The sequence below is a fragment of the Alligator sinensis genome, unplaced genomic scaffold, assembly GCF_000455745.1.
Source record: "Alligator sinensis unplaced genomic scaffold, ASM45574v1 scaffold388_2, whole genome shotgun sequence".
NCBI lineage: Eukaryota > Metazoa > Chordata > Crocodylia > Alligatoridae > Alligator > Alligator sinensis.
Window position 1 is genome coordinate 1,359,896 of NW_005842102.1, and position 23,654 is coordinate 1,383,549.

General features: G+C 42.0%; 1 protein-coding gene across 3 annotated transcripts in view; it reads right to left on the reverse strand.

Moving 5' to 3' along the window:
* FNBP1 (formin binding protein 1) overlaps positions 1–23,654 on the reverse strand; it is a 133,471-nt gene that overhangs the window by 45,045 nt on the left and 64,772 nt on the right. For all 3 annotated transcript variants that reach the window (XM_025204956.1, XM_025204958.1, XM_025204957.1), the window contains 2 exons: positions 12,431–12,493; positions 11,136–11,240 (listed from right to left, as the gene is read on the reverse strand). In XM_025204956.1, the coding sequence (XP_025060741.1) occupies positions 11,136–11,240; positions 12,431–12,493 (168 nt within the window). The remainder of the gene's footprint in view (positions 1–11,135; positions 11,241–12,430; positions 12,494–23,654) is intronic.

Here is a 23,654-nt window from a genome sequence, read left to right on the forward strand (position 1 = left end):
ATGGTTGCACACAGGGTCTGTGGTCCCAATGCACCAGAGTATCTTAGCAACTCCTTAAATCAACAGAGCTACTCACAACCTTAAAATCATGCCTATATACTTAAGTAGTGTCATAAGTGGCACTAAGGAAACAAGGGTCTCAGAATGAGGCCCCGTATCCCAATCTATTAAAAATGATTTTCACAGTGTGAATGATATAATTGGATATTATCCCATTCTTCCACCATTCATAAGCCTGATCCTGTGAGCACACATTGCTATGTATTTGTTTTGCTGAAGCACCACAAAATCGTAGTCAAAGACCAGGTCCCTGTGGCACTCAGCACCATACAAATACAGAACATTTAACATCACTTATAGGATTAGGCTTATTGGGTGCAAGTCTCAACCCATTAAAGATTGCCAGCGACCTCAAGGGGACCAGAATTTTACCTTTTGGCTGGCAGGATCAGGCTCTATTATTAACTATTTTACAGCGACCATTTCTCAGTCAAGAAGGAAAACCCTTGTTTTCCTTGGAAAAAGAAAAAAAAGAAATAAAACAGACTGTTACTTTCAATAATTAGAAGGGAAAAAACAAGCAAGCTGTGGATCCCAGAAAGCCCTTGGCTGACTGTAACAAAATACAAATGAGCAAACAACTGACAGGGATGGAAAATCTTCATTATCAAACCTTCCCAACTGTTTTCTGGTCTGTTAGCAAAGCATGCAATTCTGCTAGATTATCTCAACACACGCTAATGAGAAATGTATTAAAACAATAAAATAGCAATAAGGCACTAATGAGGACAGACCAGATTTATAGCACTCAGAAGCAGCAGCAGGATGCGGCTGTAACACAGTTCCCTAACACAACTCTACTGTTTCAGTTCTTCCTATCTACAGCATAAAAAAACCATCTTACTCAGACAGGGACTCTTCTAACTGCACCAGACGTGCTGGTGTCATTAGTCCTGCAGTATGTCCAACACGAACCAGCGAACCTGCCCGCCAGAGGAAGGATGGACTTATGGTTAGGACCAGGGCTGGGAAATGGGAGAACTGGTTTCAGTTTTAAGCACTGCTGCAGACTCCCCTGTGAGACCCTGCACGAACTTCTCAGTGTTTCAATTCTCTGTCTGTAAAATAGCAATGAGGATAATACTTTTTTTTTCTACCGTGTTTTCTTTGCGGTGTCCATTTAGACTGTCGTAGCTTCAAAGCAGGAACTGTCTCGCATCTACCGTGCTTAGCACAACAGGCCCCTCTAATGATCAGAGACTCTAGCTCTTATAAATAATGAAAAAAAGCAACACCAGCAGCTACTTCCACCTAGGAAGAAGCACCAAGACTCATCCATGCTGCTCTGAGAGTTTACTGAATCAACGTATACCTTGAAGCAAGGAGCCCAGCTCCTTACCACAATAACCATCCAGCCCCAGGATTAGAAGGGACATCCCAGGCCTGTGTGTCCATGGGCCTGTGCTTGCAAGCAATGATATCCAAAAGGATCCATAAGAAGATCCACTCCAACCTCTTGCAGACCCTAAAAAACACCTATAAATAACCTACTACCAGCAAAGAGCAAGGAGACAAGGGCACTGCCAATGGAGCATAAACAGTCTGAAGCACCAATTCTAGCTGTCTGCAGGATGAAAGATATGGGTGCCTGGGATGTTGGAAGGGAAGTTAATCCACTCATATGCAGTGGCCTGCAGCATAAATAATGAGAACCCCTGCACAACAATAATATCTATCGTTGGTCTGATCAGAATAAAAAAGGATTTGGAACTGTGATGCACATAACTCATTTGCATAGTGTTCTGTTTAGTGGCAGTAAAATAAGCAAACCAAGTTCTGGGATGCATAAATAGAAGTATCACATATAAACAGTGGAAAGTATTCCCTTATTGTATGATAGACCAGTTAGATCATACTTGGAATACTGTGCACAGTTATGCTCATATTTCTCTGGGAAGGATTTTAAAATGCAGACAATATACAACACAGCAAAGCAAGGCCAATGGAAGTTGCCAGTTTGAATCAGTTAGGCTTACAGTGTTTTACATTTATGGCCATAAATTACTAACAGCAAAAATGTTGACTCATGGAAGAGCTAACAGACAGTGAGCTAAATCCTGAAGTCTTTACTCCACTTTTACATATTCTTTATTCAGGAAAAATGTCCACCGGCTGTCTCAGAAGTCTGACTGAATAAGAATGGAATGAAAAGTAAAAAAGTCCTAACTATCTGGCACAAAATTAATTAGTTCTGCATCACTAAATGCCCCCCTTTATTATTATTTTATCCCTTATACAAGTTTCTTGTCTCACATCCGATCCTTAGTAATTCAGGAGTTTGCTGTTGGCATGCATGTTTCTTTCCCCCATACTAAAGTTTAGTTGTTACACAAACAAGGGCACTTCTAACAATGCATCTTTATAAGGCGCTTGTTCAAATGGCCAGATCATGACGTAGTGCTGTGGGGTATTACCACATGCAGAAAGTAGATGAGTTCAGAGGGGTTCAATCTTGTGCCTCATGTTTCAATACTTGCTTTCGGATGAGTCAATACAAAAACTGCACGTCATAAATAAGGAGATTTAGGAAATGTGGCTGCTCCTTCCTTACAAATGCACAAAGCCTTTGCAGTCATTAATTCTTAGCAGACTGAAAAGCAAAATTAATACGTTAAATGAGTCACAGTAGAAAAGCAGCTGATACACAAATCACAGCATGTCACTAAGGGCATTTTTACATGTGCTTCGGGACATGGCACCGGGTGCTTTAATTAGCTAGCTGTGATAATTAAAAGCACCCATGTGTCACATATATCAGCACCTCCATGTGTCACTGCATTGAAAAAAATGACAGCAGGGCGCTTTGAACTAAAGCTCATTGAATGTGTTATTTCCAAGTACCCCACCACCATTTTTTTCAGCGTGGGGACGCATGGGGATGCTGATGCATGTGACACGAAAGGCTGCCAGAGCACATCAATTTATGTGCTCCAGCAGACTCAATTAATCGCGTCTGCTCTGACGCACTGCATTTCCTGCACGTCGGAGGAGGCTCCCCATGGATCTATAGGAGCCGTAAGTGTTTATAGGACTCCCTATTACAGATCATGCTAGAGGCCTTCCTGATGGATTTAATGCTTCTATGTACTGCCCTGCCAATTAAGAAACAAAGAGTCCAAAAATGGAACAGGTCTGCATAACTTAAATTACATTAAGCCAAATACTAACGACTACAGTGAGACATCATCCAGACAAAATCCCATACAAATGAATGGGGACTTTGCCCGAGTTAGAACTGAAAAATGCAGGGTTACCCAGCATAGGCTTTGTGGTAGGCTAGGCACAGGGTCAAAGTTCAACCAGGCTGCCTCTTTAGTTTACATCTTGCTGACACACTGTTATAAATTCACAATGGACAAGGTATGGGAGAAACAGAGGTTTGGGGTTATTGAATAAAATGGGAGGAGGAATACTCCCAACATGAATTAAATGACTATATACTGTGGGGATTCTCCCATTTTTCTTCTCGTACTTAAACTGTGATGTGCAGTTTTAATATTATTGAAATCAACAGTATCAATATTAAAATCAATCTGAAATCATAAGGTCATCCAGGTACCCAAGGACTGAGACATCCATAATCCCTGGTTGTACTGAAAACCTTAATGTGAAGTTCCTGGACAAAGCTGCTGAGATGTTACTACTATTCACCTCTGAATTTGATAAATTTTCCTTTTTGGCTTGTTTGTGGGTTTTGTCTTTTTCTTTTGTAATAAAGCACACCTTCTCTCAATCTATGATGACCTGACTGCTGCATGTGCACTGTAAAAAGACAAATGAAAGGAAGCTTCCAAACACAGATTAAAGACCTCTCCAGATCACCAAAGGGCTCGTGTAAAAAAACCCCCAAAATACTGCATGTGCACTGAGAAGTAAGAATGTATAAACTCTTAATGAAAGGAGTTATGGCCTGAAGGGCATCAGCCCACAGGCTGAGAGCAGCTGACAGTTTAGGTCCTACTCCATTTGCAAAGACAAGAAGAGCCAGTTCTCCCAAGAATCCCTCTAATTGCCAGCTCTCTTACCTCTCCATTAAGTCTGACTTTGCTGGTGACCCAGCTCATGATTGCTTAATGCAACATTAACAGATGTGGCTCCCAAGAGGTGAAGCAATTTAGGCTTTCCAAACTGAATAAAAATTGATAAGGAGCATCCAAAGTCAGTGGAGGGGGAGGGGAAGAGAAGAAATACAAATTTTGCACTCAATTGAAAAAAATAAAGTATGTACAACACTAAAAGTAACTAGAAAATTCAATAACATTGCAGTGATTTAAATGATTTGGCACAGTCTGATCTACTTTGTACAGTCTGCTAATATTAAATCTCTGTGGAATCTTACTTCCCTTTGCATACCACCTCCACTTATCCTGAAGAAAAAAGAAAAACAGGCAGAAAAGGGGTAGATCATATCTCACACATGTCTGGACATGTGGCCATTGGCTGGGGAAGTGTTTGGGGGGATTTCTTTAGCTTAAGGGCTGCCATGGGTGTAGAGCACTGGATTGGGACTCAGGAGATCTGAAAGGTATTTCTTGCTCTACTATGATTGACCTTGGACAAGCCACTTAGGATCTGAAATACATTAAGGTCAGGTTCCCAATGGAGAGGCCTTGGGTCTTTCTCCTTGCCTCAGTTTCCCCAGCTATGTAGTAAAGATAGCAATTCTGCACTTCCTTGAGTGCTGTGATGACAAAATCTTTAAGAGAGACGCCACCGGGATAGGGGCCATAAAATTAGAAAGACAATAACTGTTTGTAAAACACTGGAAAGAGAGGGGGTACCTCTTCTCCAAGAAAAGGGCTGACTAAAGTTTGCTGCAGGAGAAGGTGATTCACTGCAGTCAAAAAGCAGACCCCTAACAAATTCAAGCATCTATGAAGGCAAATAGAAATGAAAACCCTATGGGTTAGGGAAAAAGAAAAAAAACCCCAAAGAGGCAGTCACATGCCACAGGATATGAATAAAGCTATGATGCAAACAGAGCCTTTCTGGGTGTGATCAAAGATTTAGCAAAGGTTCTCTATCAAAAAGAATCTCCCCTCCTCCAAATTATTACTACAGGTACTGGGAAGTACCCCATCGTGAAGGTGCAGGTCAAGTTTCCATTATAAGCCTTCCACCCACACCCAAATCCACCAAAGGTCACATCTGTCTAAGAGTTGGTACGTTAGCTCTGGGGTGTGCTGGAACTTTCCTCCACAACAGGAAGCAAACAGCTGAACCGTTTCTCCAGTTCCCCGATGTCAGGCCGGCAATACTGAACACTCTTGCACGAGCATAGTTTCTCCTGTGGGCAGCTAAAAACGGTTACTATCTCATGATGAACGGATTGCTATCTAGGACATGACAATGTGGTTTTGCTACTGCGCAACTAAGGGGCTGATCCTCTTAGGTGATAAGCATCCACTGCAAGGTGCTAATTGCCCTTTACTCCCAGCAACTCAGCCAGAAGCAAAAAAGTTCAACACCCCACGACAGGGACCTAACCACTTCCTCTTTGCAAAGCGATTCTGTAAAATCCGGCTCAGAAAATAAGCTCTTAAGAGAAGCAGGTAAACATTTTTTATTATACAGTGTCTGCAAAGACACCACTGGATACCACACCATCCCATAAAGATGTCAGCTTGCTAGTGATTGCTGCCCTAAAGAAAAGGAACAAACAATAGAGCAATTCCTTATATGTACACTAATCAGGCTGCTCATGTGATGGAGATCATTTCCCCAAATGGTCAAAACATTAAAACAACTATGCTGTGGCTTCTGAAAAAGAACTGCACACTTCTGTAACCCACTGCAATGCTAACAAGCCAGCACAGCGTCTCCACGATCATGCCAGCCAATTTCATTTCTAGGATTTTGTAGCACAGCCCACTGCAAAGTTAAAGTTTCCTAACCCAATCTCATCTAAACCAAGCTGCTGAACTGGCAAAGCCTTTCACAGCAAAGAGACTTGCATTGAACTGCACATGCAAGTCCTCACCTAAGTATCAGGTCCCTAAAAATGTTTCACGTTTTGTCATTTAAGGCCTGAATGTGACCACAGAAAGGGAAGGAAACTCAGAGACTAAGCTCCTGCTTTGCAAGGGTTTTTTTGGTGATACCTTCTATGGGCTCGAAGTTACAGTTACCACCCTAACAGGGGCAGGGAGAGAGGAAAACCTCTGGCCTCCTCACCTTTGTACCAGCCAGCAGAGCTGACCTGCTGCAGAGGTGAGCATGGGCTGTTCCCTGATGGGACACAGAAGGCTTTTTCCCTCCCTCTGTACTGGTGATCACTGAGGCCCTCTAAAGCACAATGCCCTGCACAGCCCCTCCTTGGTGCATGAAGTATGTGTCTGTACTGCACAGGGCTGCAGGGACTTTCATTTTGGAAGGAGGGGTTCCAGAATGGCCTTTGGGGCTCTTACAATAAGCAGTTGGGTTTAAAGAGGGCTGTGCCGTTTAAATAATAGTTACTTACACAAGGTATAAAAAGACAAATCCCCAGGCCTTAAAGATATGGCTAGCACGCTGGGACAGTACCCCTTGGCACAGCCTCCAACAGGGACGAGGAACTACCTGGGCACAGTCCAGATTATTATGCTTGCATCCAATGGCCACGTGATCCTTTCCACTACCCCTCTGTTAATCACAGGCAATGCTGACTTTAGGCACAAAAAGTAAAGCAGCCCCCTGTGCTGCTGTTGATGCAGAGCCACAATGTCAAATGCCAGCTCTGTAGCATGCTCGGAAGAGTCTGTTAAAAGACACTATTTCTAATGACACCACAACTCACTAAACTCACTGAGGAATTGCTGGGATGGCCTAGACTATGCAAAAAGCCAGACTAGGTGATCATCACAAGGGCATTATGCTCCATTACAACTCACAGGCCAGCCCTTCCCCAGCACTGGAGCAGAAAGAAGGCCCTCACTGTCACACACAGCCCTTGCCCCATTCCAGTAAGAAGGGAGGTGATTCATAATCCATTTCCACACCCTCTTTCTGGCTGATTGAGGCCCAATGGTGACTCAAGTGCAGCTTACAAAGTCATATTAAGGTGCTGAATACTAAGAACCAGTCTGCAGTATTTCCTGTTCCATTTGACAAAGCCAGCTGTTATCTGAAGATTGAAAGGTAGGGGACTAAGAGACTCAGAGCCTGGCATAGCCTCCTTTAGTCTTACAAATCACGGGGCAGAACAGTGAATCACAGCTATTTTAGCACAGTGCAAATGTAATTGTGACGCACTGCAGGATTTTAATTCCATTTCTCTTTAATATGCGATTCAAAATACAGCTGCAATGTCTCCCCACATTAGCAAATACAAGTTAAAGCTGTAGAGGTGTCACTCTTGAGCCCTAGAAATTAGGGCAACTGATCATGTTGCCCAGAGAGGCATCACATCCAGCCAGCAGACTGAATAGTACTGGCTCCACACAAAGCCAAATCGTCTGCTTTCCTGGCCAGGAAGTTTTTTTTTTGGAGGTGAAACTGCGGCAGCCAAGCTATAAGGGGCAAGTGAAATCAGAGACGCTGTAATAAAAGGAGGAGAGAAAATGATCATATGGCCTCACTTGAGACTGAACAGTTTCTGCCTCTCTGGAACAAGTCAGATAGTGCTACCCCCAACTGCAGTCCCTGGTTAAACAATCTCCTATTTTGCACTGGATAGTTATGTAACAGCAGCTCCAGTCACATGGGCATGGCCAAGCAAAGAAAGGGCATTATTCACAGGCTGACATGGATGAACCCGGTTTAACACATGCACTTAGAAAACACTGTTCTCTCTGTTCGGTAATATTATTTCACATTCCATTCGTTTTGATAACCTCGTCCTTCTCCATCTAGCCTGCTGACTGACAGCATAACTGGGGACTTGACTAATGCCTTCTCCAGGGATTAGCTAAGCACCCTAGCAACAGATCCTGCCTATTCAATGTTTGGGGGTTTTTTGCCTTCCAGATGCCATTGTCTTATTTTGTAATAACTACAATTTATAATGTATGTGTTAACATATAGGGGAAATACTAAGGTCAACTCTATTTCCTCGTAAGGCCCTCCTCATTTCCATGTCCAAATCACAGAGGAAGAAAATTAAGACAGGGATTGCTTTCCAGAATTTACCTCATGCTATCCCTCGTGGCACAGGTACATGACTTGGCTGTGGCACAGAAAGAAAGCTAGTAGTAGTTCTGGATTCAGACCTCACAAGTTCTTATTTTCCTAGGCTAGTAAATCACAGCTGTGCTTCTCTGGTTTAACCTCTGCCTTGCATAAAATCTAAGGGAAGTCCTACTTTTCAGCATAAAAAAAATCTAACATCATTTTATAGATAGAGCAGAGTTGACCCCTTTCTGGTACAAAGTTTATCTGATGCATTCTGTTTTTGACATCCTTGTATGTGCGTGCGTTCAACTGTAAAAATACTCTAGCAAACCGAGAAAGTGATAAGGGATTAAATCTGCATGGTGAATTTACAATCAATAGCAAAGCAAATGATAAAACCACCTGGGTCTTTTCTGCTTTGATGTGCAAGAAAGCTTCCGGGAAATTTTATGGGTCTGTTTTGCATTTGTGTGTGCAGTTGCTAATATATGCAGCCCTAGTGTTATTGGTCTACTTTCTACATTGCATGTAATTGAGCATACCAGAGAAGTTCTAGCTTCCTATTGATTTTAGTGAGAAGTTCCTCCATTGTAACTCCCAGAAAGAAATGAAATGGCATGAAGCAGACTTCCAGATGTGTAAGTGCTACATTCTACATAGAAGCATTTTGTTATAAATCACTATTTCCTTGTATTCTGGCTTCGCTCACAACAGGTGTTTGGTATATTCAAACCTGAAGGTTTTAAGAAATCCCCAATAAATACACAGATTTCTTTACTAGAGGGCCAAAAATGCTTGTAACTCTACAGTTTTGACTTTATAGAGGAGGTGGCAAAACCCTTTTCTCAGCTAAATCACAGCAACAATGCCATGTTTCTGGACTGATTTTTCAGATGTGCTGAATATGTCATGCACCTCAAAGAGGCCATCTGATCCAAATCCACTACATATTGGTCAGTGTGGACATGTTATTTTTGACCTATGTGGGTGAACCCGTGGTCATGGAAGTCCAAGCTAATTTTAGCTATCTAGATCAGGAATGTCATACTTCTGCAGCTTCTGAACAGATGCACAGTTCCATCAAGAATCGAAGCAATGTAGACAAGCTTTCTCCTCCATGCTGCTTTCTTAAATTATAGTACTGCCACTGGGCTAAATGTTTACACTTCCTGCATGTGCGATTCAGGAGCTGCCTAAGAAAAAGGTTCAATAGTAGGGCCCTGCACCAGAAAAGTGCTTAAACCCAAGTTTAACAGTTAAGCATCTGCTTAACTGCTTTGCTGAATCAGGGCTAAAGAACAAAACCAACAAGTAATGTTGCAACCCTACACCTTCTACAACTCAGTAGCAGGGTGCTAATCCCTGGCATACTGAATCCAATCCCAAACATAATGGTGGCTTTTGACTAAATGTGTTACAAGCACACTCTGTGAGATGATAATTTGTTACATCCAATATCACCACTAAATATGATCCCACTCATATAACCGTTTCCCACAGGAGATTCCCCATTGCCTCTAATGGGATAACTCTTAGGAGCAAGGATTGAAACATTAGGCCTCAGGTCAGCAACCACTAAAACAAAAAGATAACACACAATTACTTTAGAACAGGTTATTGAGGTGCCTCACGGTCACAACATTTCCTACAGATGAAGCAAGGTAGCAACATGCTGATAACACTGACAAAGCAACATTTTATATTGACTACCTCAATGCATCAGGTATTGAGTAGTTTTAATGTGTTAATTTTATTGCTACTTTTACACAAAAAAATTAAAAGGAAAAGAAACACACTACCAAATTCTACCTGCATTTGATAGAACTAATGAACCAGCAAGAACTCCCCCAAAATAATGTAAATTGTGCAGCTTCTGTCATGATGTGTGTCAAGTCTAATAAATCTCTACACGGTGTGCGCCAAGCAAAACCCATCAGGGTACTTTCCAAATGAAAATATTTCCTGCAATAAACCTAGGGTTAGTTTCAGACTGCTCCAGTAGACACATGACTAGGACTTGGCCTGCATTTGGCCAACAAAGCCCTAAAGAACAATATAAACTAGCCTGGTGCCAGCACCCTAAGAAACCATCATGTGCCTAAATCCAGTATGTGCCACATCCGCCCCATTCCACCATCCTGGCTCATATTTGGTAATAAGGACAGCAGAATTGTGCCTTCAGCTGTGTGTTTCAAAGGGTCCATAGGTGGAATAAGGTACAGAATCAGGCTCTGAATTAACACTGCAATTTAACAGCTACTCTGCTGATTATTTCTATTAGAAATGGGAAAAGTAGTCCATAGTTATACCCTTTAAAGCAATCAGGTAACCAGAAAACCAGTTCTAGATTCTACCCCTTTGTTGCCAATGTTCGCAGTTCTAAGCACAACTGCAGTTTGCACCTTCACTTGCCATTGGGAAAACCCAACCCCCTAGGGCAGCTCCATTTAGCGCAGGAAGTATTTTCTCTCTACGATACATTTAAAGTACCTTCCCCATCAGCAGTCCATGTTCATTTATAGGATACGAGTTATGCCTCTACCTACTGCTACTATAATGGAGTAATTGTCTTGATTCCACTAACCTAATACCAAGATTGATTAATAAAGCTGGAAAACCCAGTAATGAAACACTAGGTTAGCTGCTGCTAACTTGAATTACAACTTGTATGGCAGAACCTGGGCCGTTAAACAAATAAGACTTGGTTTTTCATTAACCCAATTCACAGTAACTAGATCAGCTACTTTAAACTAAGGCAGCTCTACTGACTTCAGTGAAGCTGAGACCATTTACAACAGAAAGGGTCCCTCAGTTTTCCTAGGTAACTGGAGGTGTCGCACTGCAGAGCAGTACTATCCTGGTTCAACAATGGAGGATCAGAGCTGTGATCAGACCAGTCCTGAAAGAGCTGTGATACCTGGCAAGGTTGTCAAAGCCAGCACCACTTAACTTGTATTTAGAAGCGAAAGCCTCCTCCCCCAGCTCACCTTTTCAACATCTGCTTTTGTAACATTGATGTCAGCATCCATCTTCTCAAAATATTGCTGCGCTCTATCAGCTTCCTTGCAGTCTCGTTCAAACCGCCTTTTACTCTGAAAGGAAAAAACAGGCACATTGGATATGGGAGAGAGACACTATTTGAAATTCAACCTAATAAGCACTGCTTACTAACATAATTTTCTGTAATCACTGCCAAGAGTGTTTGAGATTGGCTCGTTTACATCTGCATAAATTTCCATACTAAAGAACTACAAATACATCCAAGTTATTGGAAATAAAATCTCTGCCCTCATCCTCAGATAGATGGGTTCTTCTGGCAACAGCAATATTGACGCTCCATCGGTCTCTCAGCCTTTCTACAGTCCCCCTCTACATGGAGCATGCCTTTTGCTCTGAACTGCCAAACTGCTGTTCTCTGCATTTAAATCCATCACTTCTGCCATCCTTTGGTCAGTGAGCCCATGCTACCTTTGTTGTTTTATACAAGTGCATTCATGACTGATTGACTAAGGTCTGCACAGCACATCCACTGTTGATCTTCCCCTGTCCTCATCTCTTCCCCTTCATATGGCTTCTCCTCCTCCCTCCAGGTCACACCTAATATTGAGGGCCAGTTTCCGATACATTTACACCTGTGGAATAGCACCTTTTCAGCAGATGGTCTCATTTGAAGTCATGCATGGAGTAAAGTGCTATTCAGTACCCAGAATACAGCCCTTTTGGATTGTAATCTCTTGGCAGTAGAGGCTGTGCCTTACTATGGATTTTCTATAGCTTCTAGCATACTTTGAGCAGAGGTGACCAATCTGTGGCACGTACACCGCAAGTGGCACCAGCAGCCTCCGTTAACAGCATGCAGCAGATCGGGGAAGGAACAAACAGCACGGTAGCAGAGAAGGCAGGAAGCAGAAAGCAGAGCAGCACATGGGGCAGGGAGTACAGAGAAGGAAGCAGAAAGCAGAGAGGCAGATCAGGCAGGGAAGAGAATCAGTGGCATGGGGGGGGGGGAGAACAAGGAAGGGCTAGGCTAATTTGCAGCATGCCTGCCAAAAAGATCGTCTCCCACTGCTTTTGACCATTATCAAATGAAATACTACCCATGAGGAGCAGACTGTTTTATGCCTATCTTTATATCCCAAAGAGCACAGCTTCAAATTACATTCCTTTGATTTTCAGACCTTTTCCTAATCCTTATCTTTCTTTAAACCCAATGTTTAGAAACACTTCTCAAGACATTATTAAAATGCTCTAAACGTGACTTTGAAAGAAAGTTTCCACTTACTGCTTCAAGTTGTTTCCAGCAAGTTTCAATATGCTGCTGTGCCTTTCGGCCTTCATGGAAGTGCTGTTTAGAAAAAAGGGAAGAAAAAAAACACTTTGAACATTTAATTGAATACAGGAGCTGTAGAGAAACCAAAATTATTCTGGCAGCTGGGTTCTCTAGATCTACCAAACTGCTCAGGTGTAGAATAGCTACCTAATGTCTCAGCAGGCCGCAGATGTGGATATGCATCAATTACAGAGGTTTCCTAGACAAAGTCTAATTAATCCTGTTAGCAATTCTATTTTGCATCGTTAGGCTAGCTCTTAATTACTGGTTTCCCAAGCTACCATCCCCACACAGTACTTCTACCTGAACAGGGTCTTTCTGGCTACTGACTGAATACTGCTTTTGAATTACATAAGACTCATTCTCTTGGATTGCTCTATTCTAGCACTGATAGTTCCTTCTGATTTTCAGATACAATATCAGCATGTGTTTTTCTTTTTTCCCCATTACAGGCTTATGTTTGTAGCACCACCCGTCTTCCTCTATTCTGTTCTGAAATTAATCTCCCTGGAAAATTTAATTCATATAATTTTATTATGTACCTTAGGCCATCATAGAAATTTTGAAGCATGAGGCAGCTGTCTACTTAAGTGACACGTTCAGTAAAAATGCTTTAAGAACAGCTGAGTTGTGCTGAGTGAAAATAGGTCTTCTTGAATACACCCTTCTTCATCATAGTTAGCTTTAAATTACACCTCTTAGCACTTAGACTGCTCTTGCCTTGGTTATCTAACATGTTTTTAAAGACGGCTATTCTTATTGTCCATTTGTGGGAGGGGTAAGTGAGGCACAGCAGAAGGCCGTGATCACCTAGTGAGTCAGTGGCAAAACTACAAACAGAACCCATGCATTGTCTTTGCAACCCCCTTTTTAGAAACTAGACCCCACTTATGCATTTCCTAACTCCTTGCCAAAACAAACTTCCAAGTGCAATCTGCTGACAGGCAGAGAGATGCCTTCAAACGGTACTACTTTATTTCCAGTTGAGAATGGGGAATAGGGATGGTACATTCATTTCAATGCAGCCACATGGCAAACTCAGAGGCAAGGTGTTTCACCCGGGCAGGTGCACAGCACTTCCCTACAGGGACTTTGGTATATATTGTCAGTGGCTGAGACCAAGCAAAATAATATGCATAAGACTAACATGTGCTGTTGCATATAAACCAACTGACAAGGTTCAAAAAACATTTCCCCAAGGGCACATGATTCCAGTTTCCTGCCCCTTCCTCTGAAGCAACTGACACTTGCCGGAGTCTTGAGAAACAGGATACTAGACTAAACGCATCACCGACACTTCCTAGCTGTTCCTCTGATACCATCAAACCAGCTGGCTGTATCATACAAGGGATGCAAAAATAAACCAATAAAACTAAATTCACGGTGGCCTTCAGGTAGAGGGATGAACACGCACTGTTCTCAGGTACCAGGGTGCTCCTCTGAAGCAAATCATAGCAGCACTGTACAATTTTAGCATTCTGGCAGAGTTCATCTCCAAGCTAGAATCCCCAGAGCAGAGGAGAGCGCCGTAACTTCAGTAACGCTTTTAATTATAGGAACGTGCAGCGTCCGAGTCAGGCTGCCATCGTCCTACCTATAGAGAACACTTCAATGTGAAGCAGCTCAGCCATAAAAGGCAATGCAGCTGAAAAGCTGGCAGCGCTACAACTTCAAAGAACCCATTGTTTTTCCATTAACTCTGATAAGACTCCGGCTATTCCAACTCTTACCTACCACAGTTTGCTTCTGTGTCATGCACACTCGCCGAAGCATAACATTACAAAAACATGCTGCTAGAGTAAATAACTCCAGGGTGATCCAAGTTCCTTATCTTGACTCGCATTTGCTTTAAACATCCCTCTCTAGGTCCTTGTGTTACTGTGGTGAGGAGGTATGGAGTCCCCCACCTCCCTTCCCCCCACACCCCAACATGAATTATGAAACGCTCCTACTTTTGTCGTAATTCTGTATGTAAAGTTTAGCAGAAAGGGCCTCAAACTATTGCAGTTTATCTCCATTTCCTTTTTGAGCATACTTTCTATACAGAGAGATATGGGGAAGACCTCAGCTACATTGAGGTTGATAACCGCACCGGGTTGCTTTCTTCATACTGCATTTCCTGATTGTCGCTATCCTTTGTAAATGCCTATTGCTCTTCTTGCCTTCCCAACCTGTAGATTCAGTGTGCTGCATGAAGGAAGCTGATTCGACACCAGGCTGTCGCTCAGAGCCAGAGGTACTGGCAGTGCTTTCCAAACTCCCTTTTTTGCACAAGACAGGATTTAACAGAACATAATTTTATTTATTGGCTGGAGATACTCCTGCAGACAAAAGGAAAGGGAAACAAGACAACAGAACAACTGCAAGACCTCATTTTTTTAACATCTAGAATCTCTGTTCAATCAAGAGAACTCTGAAATGTTGTACAATCCAAAAAACCTTCTGTTAGGTTACTATTATTTGCAAAACGAAACTCCAAACTGCCATAACTGCACAAGGTGAGAATTGCAACATGATCAGGTAGCAATCTCTTCAGATGCCACTATATTTTGAGAGAAGCTTATTTTATAGGAATGGAGCAATGAGATGCTATGATGAGCATCTGTAGGGATTAGGAAAGCAATGAGACCAAGGAAGAACATTAATCAGGATGCAGAGTTAAAGTTAAATGATTTCTGTTGCGCTGAATTTCAGTATGCCACTAATTTATTGTATCGTTGCAGTTTCAAATCCTGCATGGCACTTTTCTTCCAGCTATTCTTTAAATGCATTTGTAACACAACAGGCCTTGGAGCACTTCTGTCTTTGTCAACAAAAGCATGTTTGTGCGTGATGATGAATGTAAAGTATTTTGAGACCATGCTTTTATTGCTGCAACCTTTTTTCTTGTATTCTGCTTCTTATATTCTCAGGAAGAATTAGTCATTTATCCTGCCAACAATTTTATTTTTAATCAAAAGTGAATAATGATAGCACATAGCACTTTTCAGTCTCAAAGCATTTTAGAAGTCAGTTAAGTTCCATTAGCCTCATTTTACAGATAAGGAAAACAACACATAGAGCAATGAAGTAACTTGCCCAGAACCGGATGGCAAGCTTGTGGCAGAGCTAAAACTAGAACCCAAGTCCTGCCTGCCACACCCAGTTACAACCCACTGCATCACTCTACCTGCACCAAATTCACTTTCTTAACCCATATCTACAAGCAGAAAGTTTATTTCATATTCTCTCCTCTGGATTTACATCTTTTGGAAAAAAAACCCTGTAATTCTAGTGATCATTTCTGAAGTTCCAAGGCAGTGCTTTCAATTTAAGGTTTTTTAAATCCAAATCAGAGATTCCTATTAATTGATTATTGCCCAATGTATGTGCTCAGCACATATGAAAAAGACAAACAAGTCAGGAAATCACGTAGAAAACCTCCCCCTCTAATTATTCACACTGATTTCTGAAGCTGAGTCACACTGATGTGTTTGTTTAAGCAGCTGATAAATAAAGAATACAGCATTCCCTTATGAGTGTGAATGTTCAAACCCAGCCTTCAGCAGGCATTTTATTTTAGAAACGAAGAGTCGGGGTGTAAGTAGGATGCAGTGACTCACATACCCAGCCTGAAATACATTCAGACATGGATAGCAGTGATGTGAGCTATTGTTTTTGTGCTTCACCTTCCCCAGGAAGCTTCCTGATGGTATCTACACCAGCACAAACATACAAAAAGAAGCTGTATCAAGAACTGGATCAGCAATAACTCAATAGCATCACAAAAAACCCACAAAGAAGTAATGTAATGGACTACAGAGAAAAATCCTTTACCAGAAGAAAACACAACAAGAAAGCTTAAAAGGAAGCATTAACCTTGCTGGGTATTGATTATATCATGATATACTTACTACAGAACTGTCAGAGCTTATGGGCCAACTCTTTATTCACATGAGAAGCCCGTATGCAGAAATGTTGAAAGTAAGCTATTTATTGTGAATATTTCATTTTTAAGGTTGATCAGTCTCCTATTTCCCCAAACTACTTTTTCAAGTCTTTAATTTAAGGTCTAGATTTGCTATTAGCCACTTTGCCAGCCTTTGCTGGAAAAAAATACTTCACAATATCAGACCTATAAAACAGATAAAAAGCCAAGGCACCCTAAACATAACAGTGGGGTGTCCATGATCATTGCTATTTACAGGAGAAAGGATGCTCTCAAATCAAAATTGTAGTATGTACATTATACCCAACTTGGCACTAGAGCAAATGACTGCTGTATAAGGTGCAAAATACTACAAAAAAAATCAGACCTGTTATCACCTGATAGCTGTTAATATTGCAAGATGGCCTGTGTGAATGCAGAAGAAGCTTGATTCAAGTACAACCAAAGTCAATGAGAAAGCTTCCATTGGGCACATCGGTATTAAGCCTCTGCACAAGTTAGGGCAGAATGAAGAGAACGCTTTCCATACCCTTCCCACTCGCATCCAAGTGCCAGGCAGAGTCTAACCCTACAGAGAGACTTCTTATTTAGTCTTGCAGAGGGAATCCACGCAATGTGATATAAGCTAGAACATAATGGAAGCCTAATGGACATCTCGACTCAACTGAATAGATAAAAGATGATCTAATCCTTTAAGGATTGTCTAATTCAGTAAAATAAGAGAAAACACTATAGAAGTAATCAATGGCAGTAAATGCACAAGGACCAGGAAGACACTCTTCCCCATCATGATAAAACACTGCATAATTGCTCAACTGCAACAGAGTTAGCATGGCGGGAGGAGCAGTCTCTTCTGACCTATCAAGAATTGGCCATCACTTGACTTGATGGATCAATGATCTAAGCTAGTTTGGTAAACCCTGCGATTCAAGTTTTGAGTGACCCTGTGAGAACTTCTGGACCCAGATATGTTTTCAGCTTAGGAGGAATTCTCTTAGATGAAAAAACTGGAAAGTAACTTAACTTATATTACTTTAAAAAAAATGTCTCAGCTAGGGTGAAAAGATACTGAACTTTTGTTTGACAGTGCTAACACCAAATTAACCACTGTAATTATTGTTTTTGTTACTAGCATCACCCACAATGGAGCATCCTCCTTGCATTCAATTCCTATCTCGGATTAGCTTATGATGCCAGACAGCATCACCCACTTTCAGGCATTTAAACAAACACATCCCTGCTTTCTCCCAGTGCTCTACAGCAGTGGGTTTGTTGATCCATTTGTTAAGTTTGTTTGCGACCCACTTTTGGGTTGTGACTACGGGTGGAGAAACACTGCTCTACAGGGTTGGGAAGAGCTCCCTGTAAACACTGTTAAAGGCATGCCTTTTTTCCTCTATCAAATCCCTCCACAAGTCTCCTTTGCTAGTACACCTACAAAATACTCAACAATGCGTCCACTGGAGTGGTGAGGCCACTGCCTATCAAACTGATCACATGGTCTCATGGTTTCTTTGTACTCTGATCTTTGTATCTGCCTTGCCTTACACTTGCATTGTAAGATTTTTAGGGGAGAGATTCTATTTTTGCTCTGTGTTTCTGAAGTGCCACAGTGGCCTGCTCTTTGATGTTGGGTCCTAAGCACTCTGGGAACAGCACTGCCAATAATGAATGTTCAACAGTTCTAAAAACACACACCATAGTTAGCACAGCCAGTGATAAGTTTCTAAAATAAGGCCTGGGAGACTGTCCAAAAACGCATCTGGGACTGCAAATTTCAGCATGGTCATAGCTGCCCTGCTCCCTCTTGCTAGTTGTGCCTGCTCTGATTTCTGGGGCAAGAATTTCACCCAAATCCTAAGGCGACCAGAAGCAGCTAGTCTGCTCTAAAAGTTCCCAACGTTGCTAAAAGGTTGGAAATTGTTTTTAACCTTCCTTAATGTAGACATAGCTTTACTGTCTCCAGGGTAGTAGAAGGAGCTGGCAGAAAAACTTGGGGGAAGATGTTACCTCAATGTGACCTTCTGTTGGCCCGTTTGAGGTCACAAGCAATTGAGCAAGATGTGTTCCCAATTCTCTGAGGGAGAATAATGCCATTGTGCAATCTCGTTGAGGAAGCCGTGTCAGATGGGTGTGTAATTCTAAATGAAAGGCTCATCTGAGACGCACAGGATGTTAGTGAGATAAGAACAGACCTACTTGTGCTATATTAAAAATTGATCAAGTGAAACATTTTACTTGTGAAAGGTTGTGACAAAACAGCCTCAGCTGTCCCATAGAAAACAAACAGCGATTGTCCCCCTGGGTCGAGCGCCAGCTCTGTTTATAGGAGAAGGAGATGGTGAAGTCATCTGGCAAAGCAGTATGTTTATCCTTGACTGATTTACATGCACATGCATGGACTTTCAAATGAAATGACGTGCAAGGCCCTCTCTGTTTTCTATGTAGTCCCTCAATATCTTCAATTAGCCAATGGCACAACATATTAAGCAGATGCTTTTATCCTGTTTTAAAACATTTGCTGTTTATTATGCCAAATGGAACAAAACGCGTACTGTATATACTCGATTCTAAGACGAGGTTCCCCACCCCTGTTTAACATGAGGGGGAGAAGCCCCCATCTTGCAATCAAATATGGGGAAGGCGGGAGGAGGCAGATGCTATGGCTTAGACTCCAGGCCTTGCCTGGGGCCAGGGCTATAAGCCAAAGCTGTTGCCTGCTCACTACCTCCCTGCCACCTCTGCACCCCGCTATCTCCCCACTACAGCCTCTTCTCCCTATATCCCACCCCACACAGCCTCTGCTCCCCGCCACTTACGTTTGCTCTACAGTGGCAGGATCTGTCCGTGCTGCAGCCTGGGGCACTAAGCACAGTCCCATCCCTACCCCGTAGCAATGGCATACAGCCCAAATGGCTGCTACAGCAGCTGGGCTGGGGCCATAACTTAAGTGTCCCAGGCTAGAATGGGAACAGAGCAAAGCTAGGAGAGAGAAGGTGGGAGCAGAGGCTGGGGGAGGAAGAGCAGAGACAGAGGGGGAAGTGTGTCCTGAGGCTGCAGGGGGGACAGGCAAGAGGCAGAGGTGGCAGGCACAAACAGGAGGCAAGCTGCTTGACCTCCCCACAACTGCCCCCTTGCAGTGTGGGGGGAATGAATTTCAAATGACCCCTCAATAATTTATACATTGAAAATTATAACAACTTTATAAATTTGCCATGTATAGAATCTAAATATTGGGGGCTTGTCTTGAATTTGAGTAAATATGGTATCATTGTAGTTAATATCAACAGAACACCAAGAGCTCAACCATTCATCTTTCAGGTCAAAAGTTCTCCCTACTCCTGTTACAAGCAACATCTAACTATTATAATAGAGCGGTATTAGAAAGTAATTACATTTCTATTTTCTCAGTTTAATTTGTGCGTTTGATAGAACTTTGAGCCTTTTCTCCTCTGACCTGCAAACCTCAGAGACAGGAAATGCTGCCTCTCGGGAGGAAAGCTTGCTTCCAAGAATAGTAATATGCTTTTGAGTTCTTATCTCTCTCATTTGTAATAACAGTAATGTAAGCAAGACAACCCAGAAAACAGTATCATGAAATGCAGGACACTATTTACATATGTTTATTTATATGCTGTTTTTTGGACTGGTAATTTACTTTTATTCTTTCAGATCATCTTTAAAGCAACTGTCACTATCTCTAGCATCTAACCAATCAATAGATCTCCTTTGAAGGTAGATTTTATGAGCATTTAACTAAACCACATCCTGTCTCCCTCTGAAGTATAACAGAACAAGGGAATCATGATTACAGCTCAAGGAGTATAGGCTTAATGCTCCAGAAGAGGGGTGCAGAACTAGCTGGACAGGGCTACTGCGCTGTGTAATCTAGGGCTACCAGACAGACAAAGAAGATCTGAGCCCAAGTTTGGTAGTAATATTTATAGCAATACGACATTTTAAGCTATGCACTAAAAGTTGCAGAGACCTTGTACAGTAGATCTTCTATTAACTAAATTCCATGTTCTGGCAGTCTCCTGTCACCCAAAACAGAATGATTTTCTCTCTAGCATCCAGGTACGGGAAGGTGGGTAGCACTGGGACTGCTGAAGGAGGGCAGAGGAGCCAGAGTAATTGGCCACAGAGTGCTTCCAGTTTTAGTAGGAGATACACGTTTGGGGTTGTAGAGAAGCTGTGACAGAGCCGATGGGAATGGTGGGGACTAGAACTGATGGGTTTTGGTGTTGAGGGGGATATGGAAGTGACAGGAGGATGGCCAGGAGGTAGATGAGATAGAAAGCTGCAGCACTTCAGTCCTGCAGTGCAGCAGCAGAACACCACAGGGGTAGAGCTTCAGGGACCCTGGCAGTGCCCGACTGCACCCGCCTGCTCTTTGAGCGGCACTGCTAAACCATCTGGCTTTGTGGAAGTGAGCCAGGTATCAATATTATCAGGGGAGCTGGCCATGGAAACTGCACTCAGAGATGGGTATCCCAGACTGCTTGGGGAATGTATGTCCACATCCTTGAGTCCTATTCATTTATTTTAAAGTTAAACACATGCTGAAGTGCTCTGCTGGGTCAGGGCCAAGGTGCTCTGCAGCTTGCAGATTCCTCTGTGGTATACTGTAGAAGTTGCTCACAAAGCCACAATAACTGCACTAATACTTCAAAAAATGGCTGTTTAGGGCTTTAACAGCCCTGGAAAAAACAATGGGATTCCAGACCCTATTTCTTCTGGCTTCCAACAAGCACTCTGTCCCTCTGCATCTTTTTGCTAAAAAAGCTCCTATCTACACAGAAAGACAGAGTCATGGCAAAACATCCCTCATTTACAAAAACTGTCACACGAATCTGCCAGTAACAGACATAACTATTTTTCCCAAACCTTCCAATCATCAGAAAAGAAAGAGAAACCTCAACTCATGTAATTTCCGTTATTTTAAATTACTGAAATCTATGAAATCCGATGAAACATGAACTTTCACTTCTACCCAGGAGAACTCTTACAATCTTTTCTCCAATGCCTGATGAAGGGTGTTTGTGCCTGAAAGCTTGCAATTAAAGAATTTTTTTTGCAAAAACCTTGTTGGCCTAATAAAAGATATCATCTCTACTACAAGTCCTGATTGCCTTTTCCTCTAGACCAATACAGCTACAACCTGGACACCTGAAATCTATTAATAATTTTCACATGCCCCTAAAGATTAATATTTGTGTGTGCGAGACTGAGGAAGCGTATGCATGCATAAATCTTTTATTACTGCATATCATATTTCATTTAAAATGATCTAGCCCCTACTGAAACAAGTGTTTGTTCATGGACCCAGTAACCAAAACATGTTCATATACAGTGTGCGCCAGGGATCCCTGCTAAATAGCATAGCCACTTGCAGGTCTGGTACACTTATTTTACCCTTGTTCCTTCATTCATGGACATAACACACAAGTCCATCTAAGTAATACTGCGGATTAATCAAAAAAGCATGAAAACAGATGAGGCGCACGCAGAGTATATACTCGCCCCTTCATCTCCTCAAGCCTCTCAGGCTCATTCTTTCTGCATATCATTAAAAAGAGTACCACTGGGTAAAAGATGTTTTACCTTGTTGCCATAATAGGCTGCTGCTCGGAAATGCAATTCAGTATTTGAGCTGTCTCAGAAAATGTTAACCAGATTTGCACTTACTCTGTGATGCTCTATGTCTTGATCAGAACCCCTTATGCAATAAACTAATGGAAAAATGTAAAGGACTTCAACTCAACCTGTGCAAGTGTGTGTGGAGGAGGTGGGGGGAGAAATAGTCTTAAATGGAAAGTCACAGTAAATGGATTTACTGAGCATACAGACAGAAAGTGACCTTCGTTATCTTTCCTTCTTCTGCAGAAATAGCCAATGGGTGTATAAAATTAACCCTCACCACTGTCTAAATAGGTCTCCTTACAAGCCATTAACCACACACAGTAAGCATCCTTCCCCTCTAGTTTCCATTTTAAGCAAACTGTAACTAAAAGTAAGATGAAGTTTTAACAACGCACTCAGTGATTTCAGGTTAGATCTGGAAGCATATATTTGGTAGCGTATGCTACAATAAATTCACAGGGGAAGATCCTAATAATCATCAATGATCAAAGAGTAGAGACCTGTGTTACACAAATTATTAAACATTTTACTAAACCTGTCTATAGCATTCTGCTTCATTGACTCTCCGTATCTTTCCACATGTCAGCTTACAGAGGAGATACGAAAACAAGGTCCTGATCATCCATGATCACTAAAAAAATCTCCATTACACTCTTAGTAAAGAAAGGTATGTTAATACAATGCTTGTCTAAATTTTAAATTAGTTAATGGCATTCTGCCTATACAAGATTCTCCCTGTCTTTTTCCAGTTAGATGTGATGCTCTTCACTTCCCATCCTAAAATGTTTGATGGTTTTGAGTATTAAACAGCTGCCATGTTTTTATCTCAGAGCTGGATGCATTTCCCAGCCAGATTACGTGATCCCTTTGAATAAATTTGCATGTCACTTTATTAAGTTTGTAATAACATTTGGGAACAGTCAAAAGGAGGAGAGCTAGATAAATATATCGAACGTATTCTTATGATCCTGTAGCATATTTTTTCTCCCTTACATTTACCCCTCCATCTTTCTCTTTGCTATTACTTACCTCGGTCAGAGTACCATTAGTTTTGCAAAGTATATTAAGATGCAGGTTGCATAAAAGATATCAAGAATATAATATTGTTTTGTATTAGTACACAACATATTTGTTTAGCCCAAAAGAGTCTTCTATAAATGACCAGGTATTTTCATTCCATTAATGAATGACTCCTCTGCAGCTTTTACCTGGCAACATAACCCTTATTGCCGCCCCCCCTTTTTAAAAAAAATTTCGAAGTGTGAAACTTGAATCCAAAACCTGTGTCCATATATCACAGGGGCAGTAAAGGCTAAGTGACTGGGCGCAGGAGACGTGTGTTCTGTTCTGCCGGTGAGCTGCTGTGTCACCTCGCCACATTATTCTCTGCTCTGTACCTCAGTTTCCCTGAGTCTGTCTGGCCTATTACATTGTAAACATGTGGAGGGAGGCGTCTTTAAGCATGTGTCCATACAGCACCTAGCACAATGATGATGGGGTCACAGTTGAGACTTACAAGCAGCATCATAATACAAATAATGCGCACATGAGGATGCAAAAGCCACCAGGCACTTTTCCAGGGTGAGATTCTGCTACCCTTCCCTA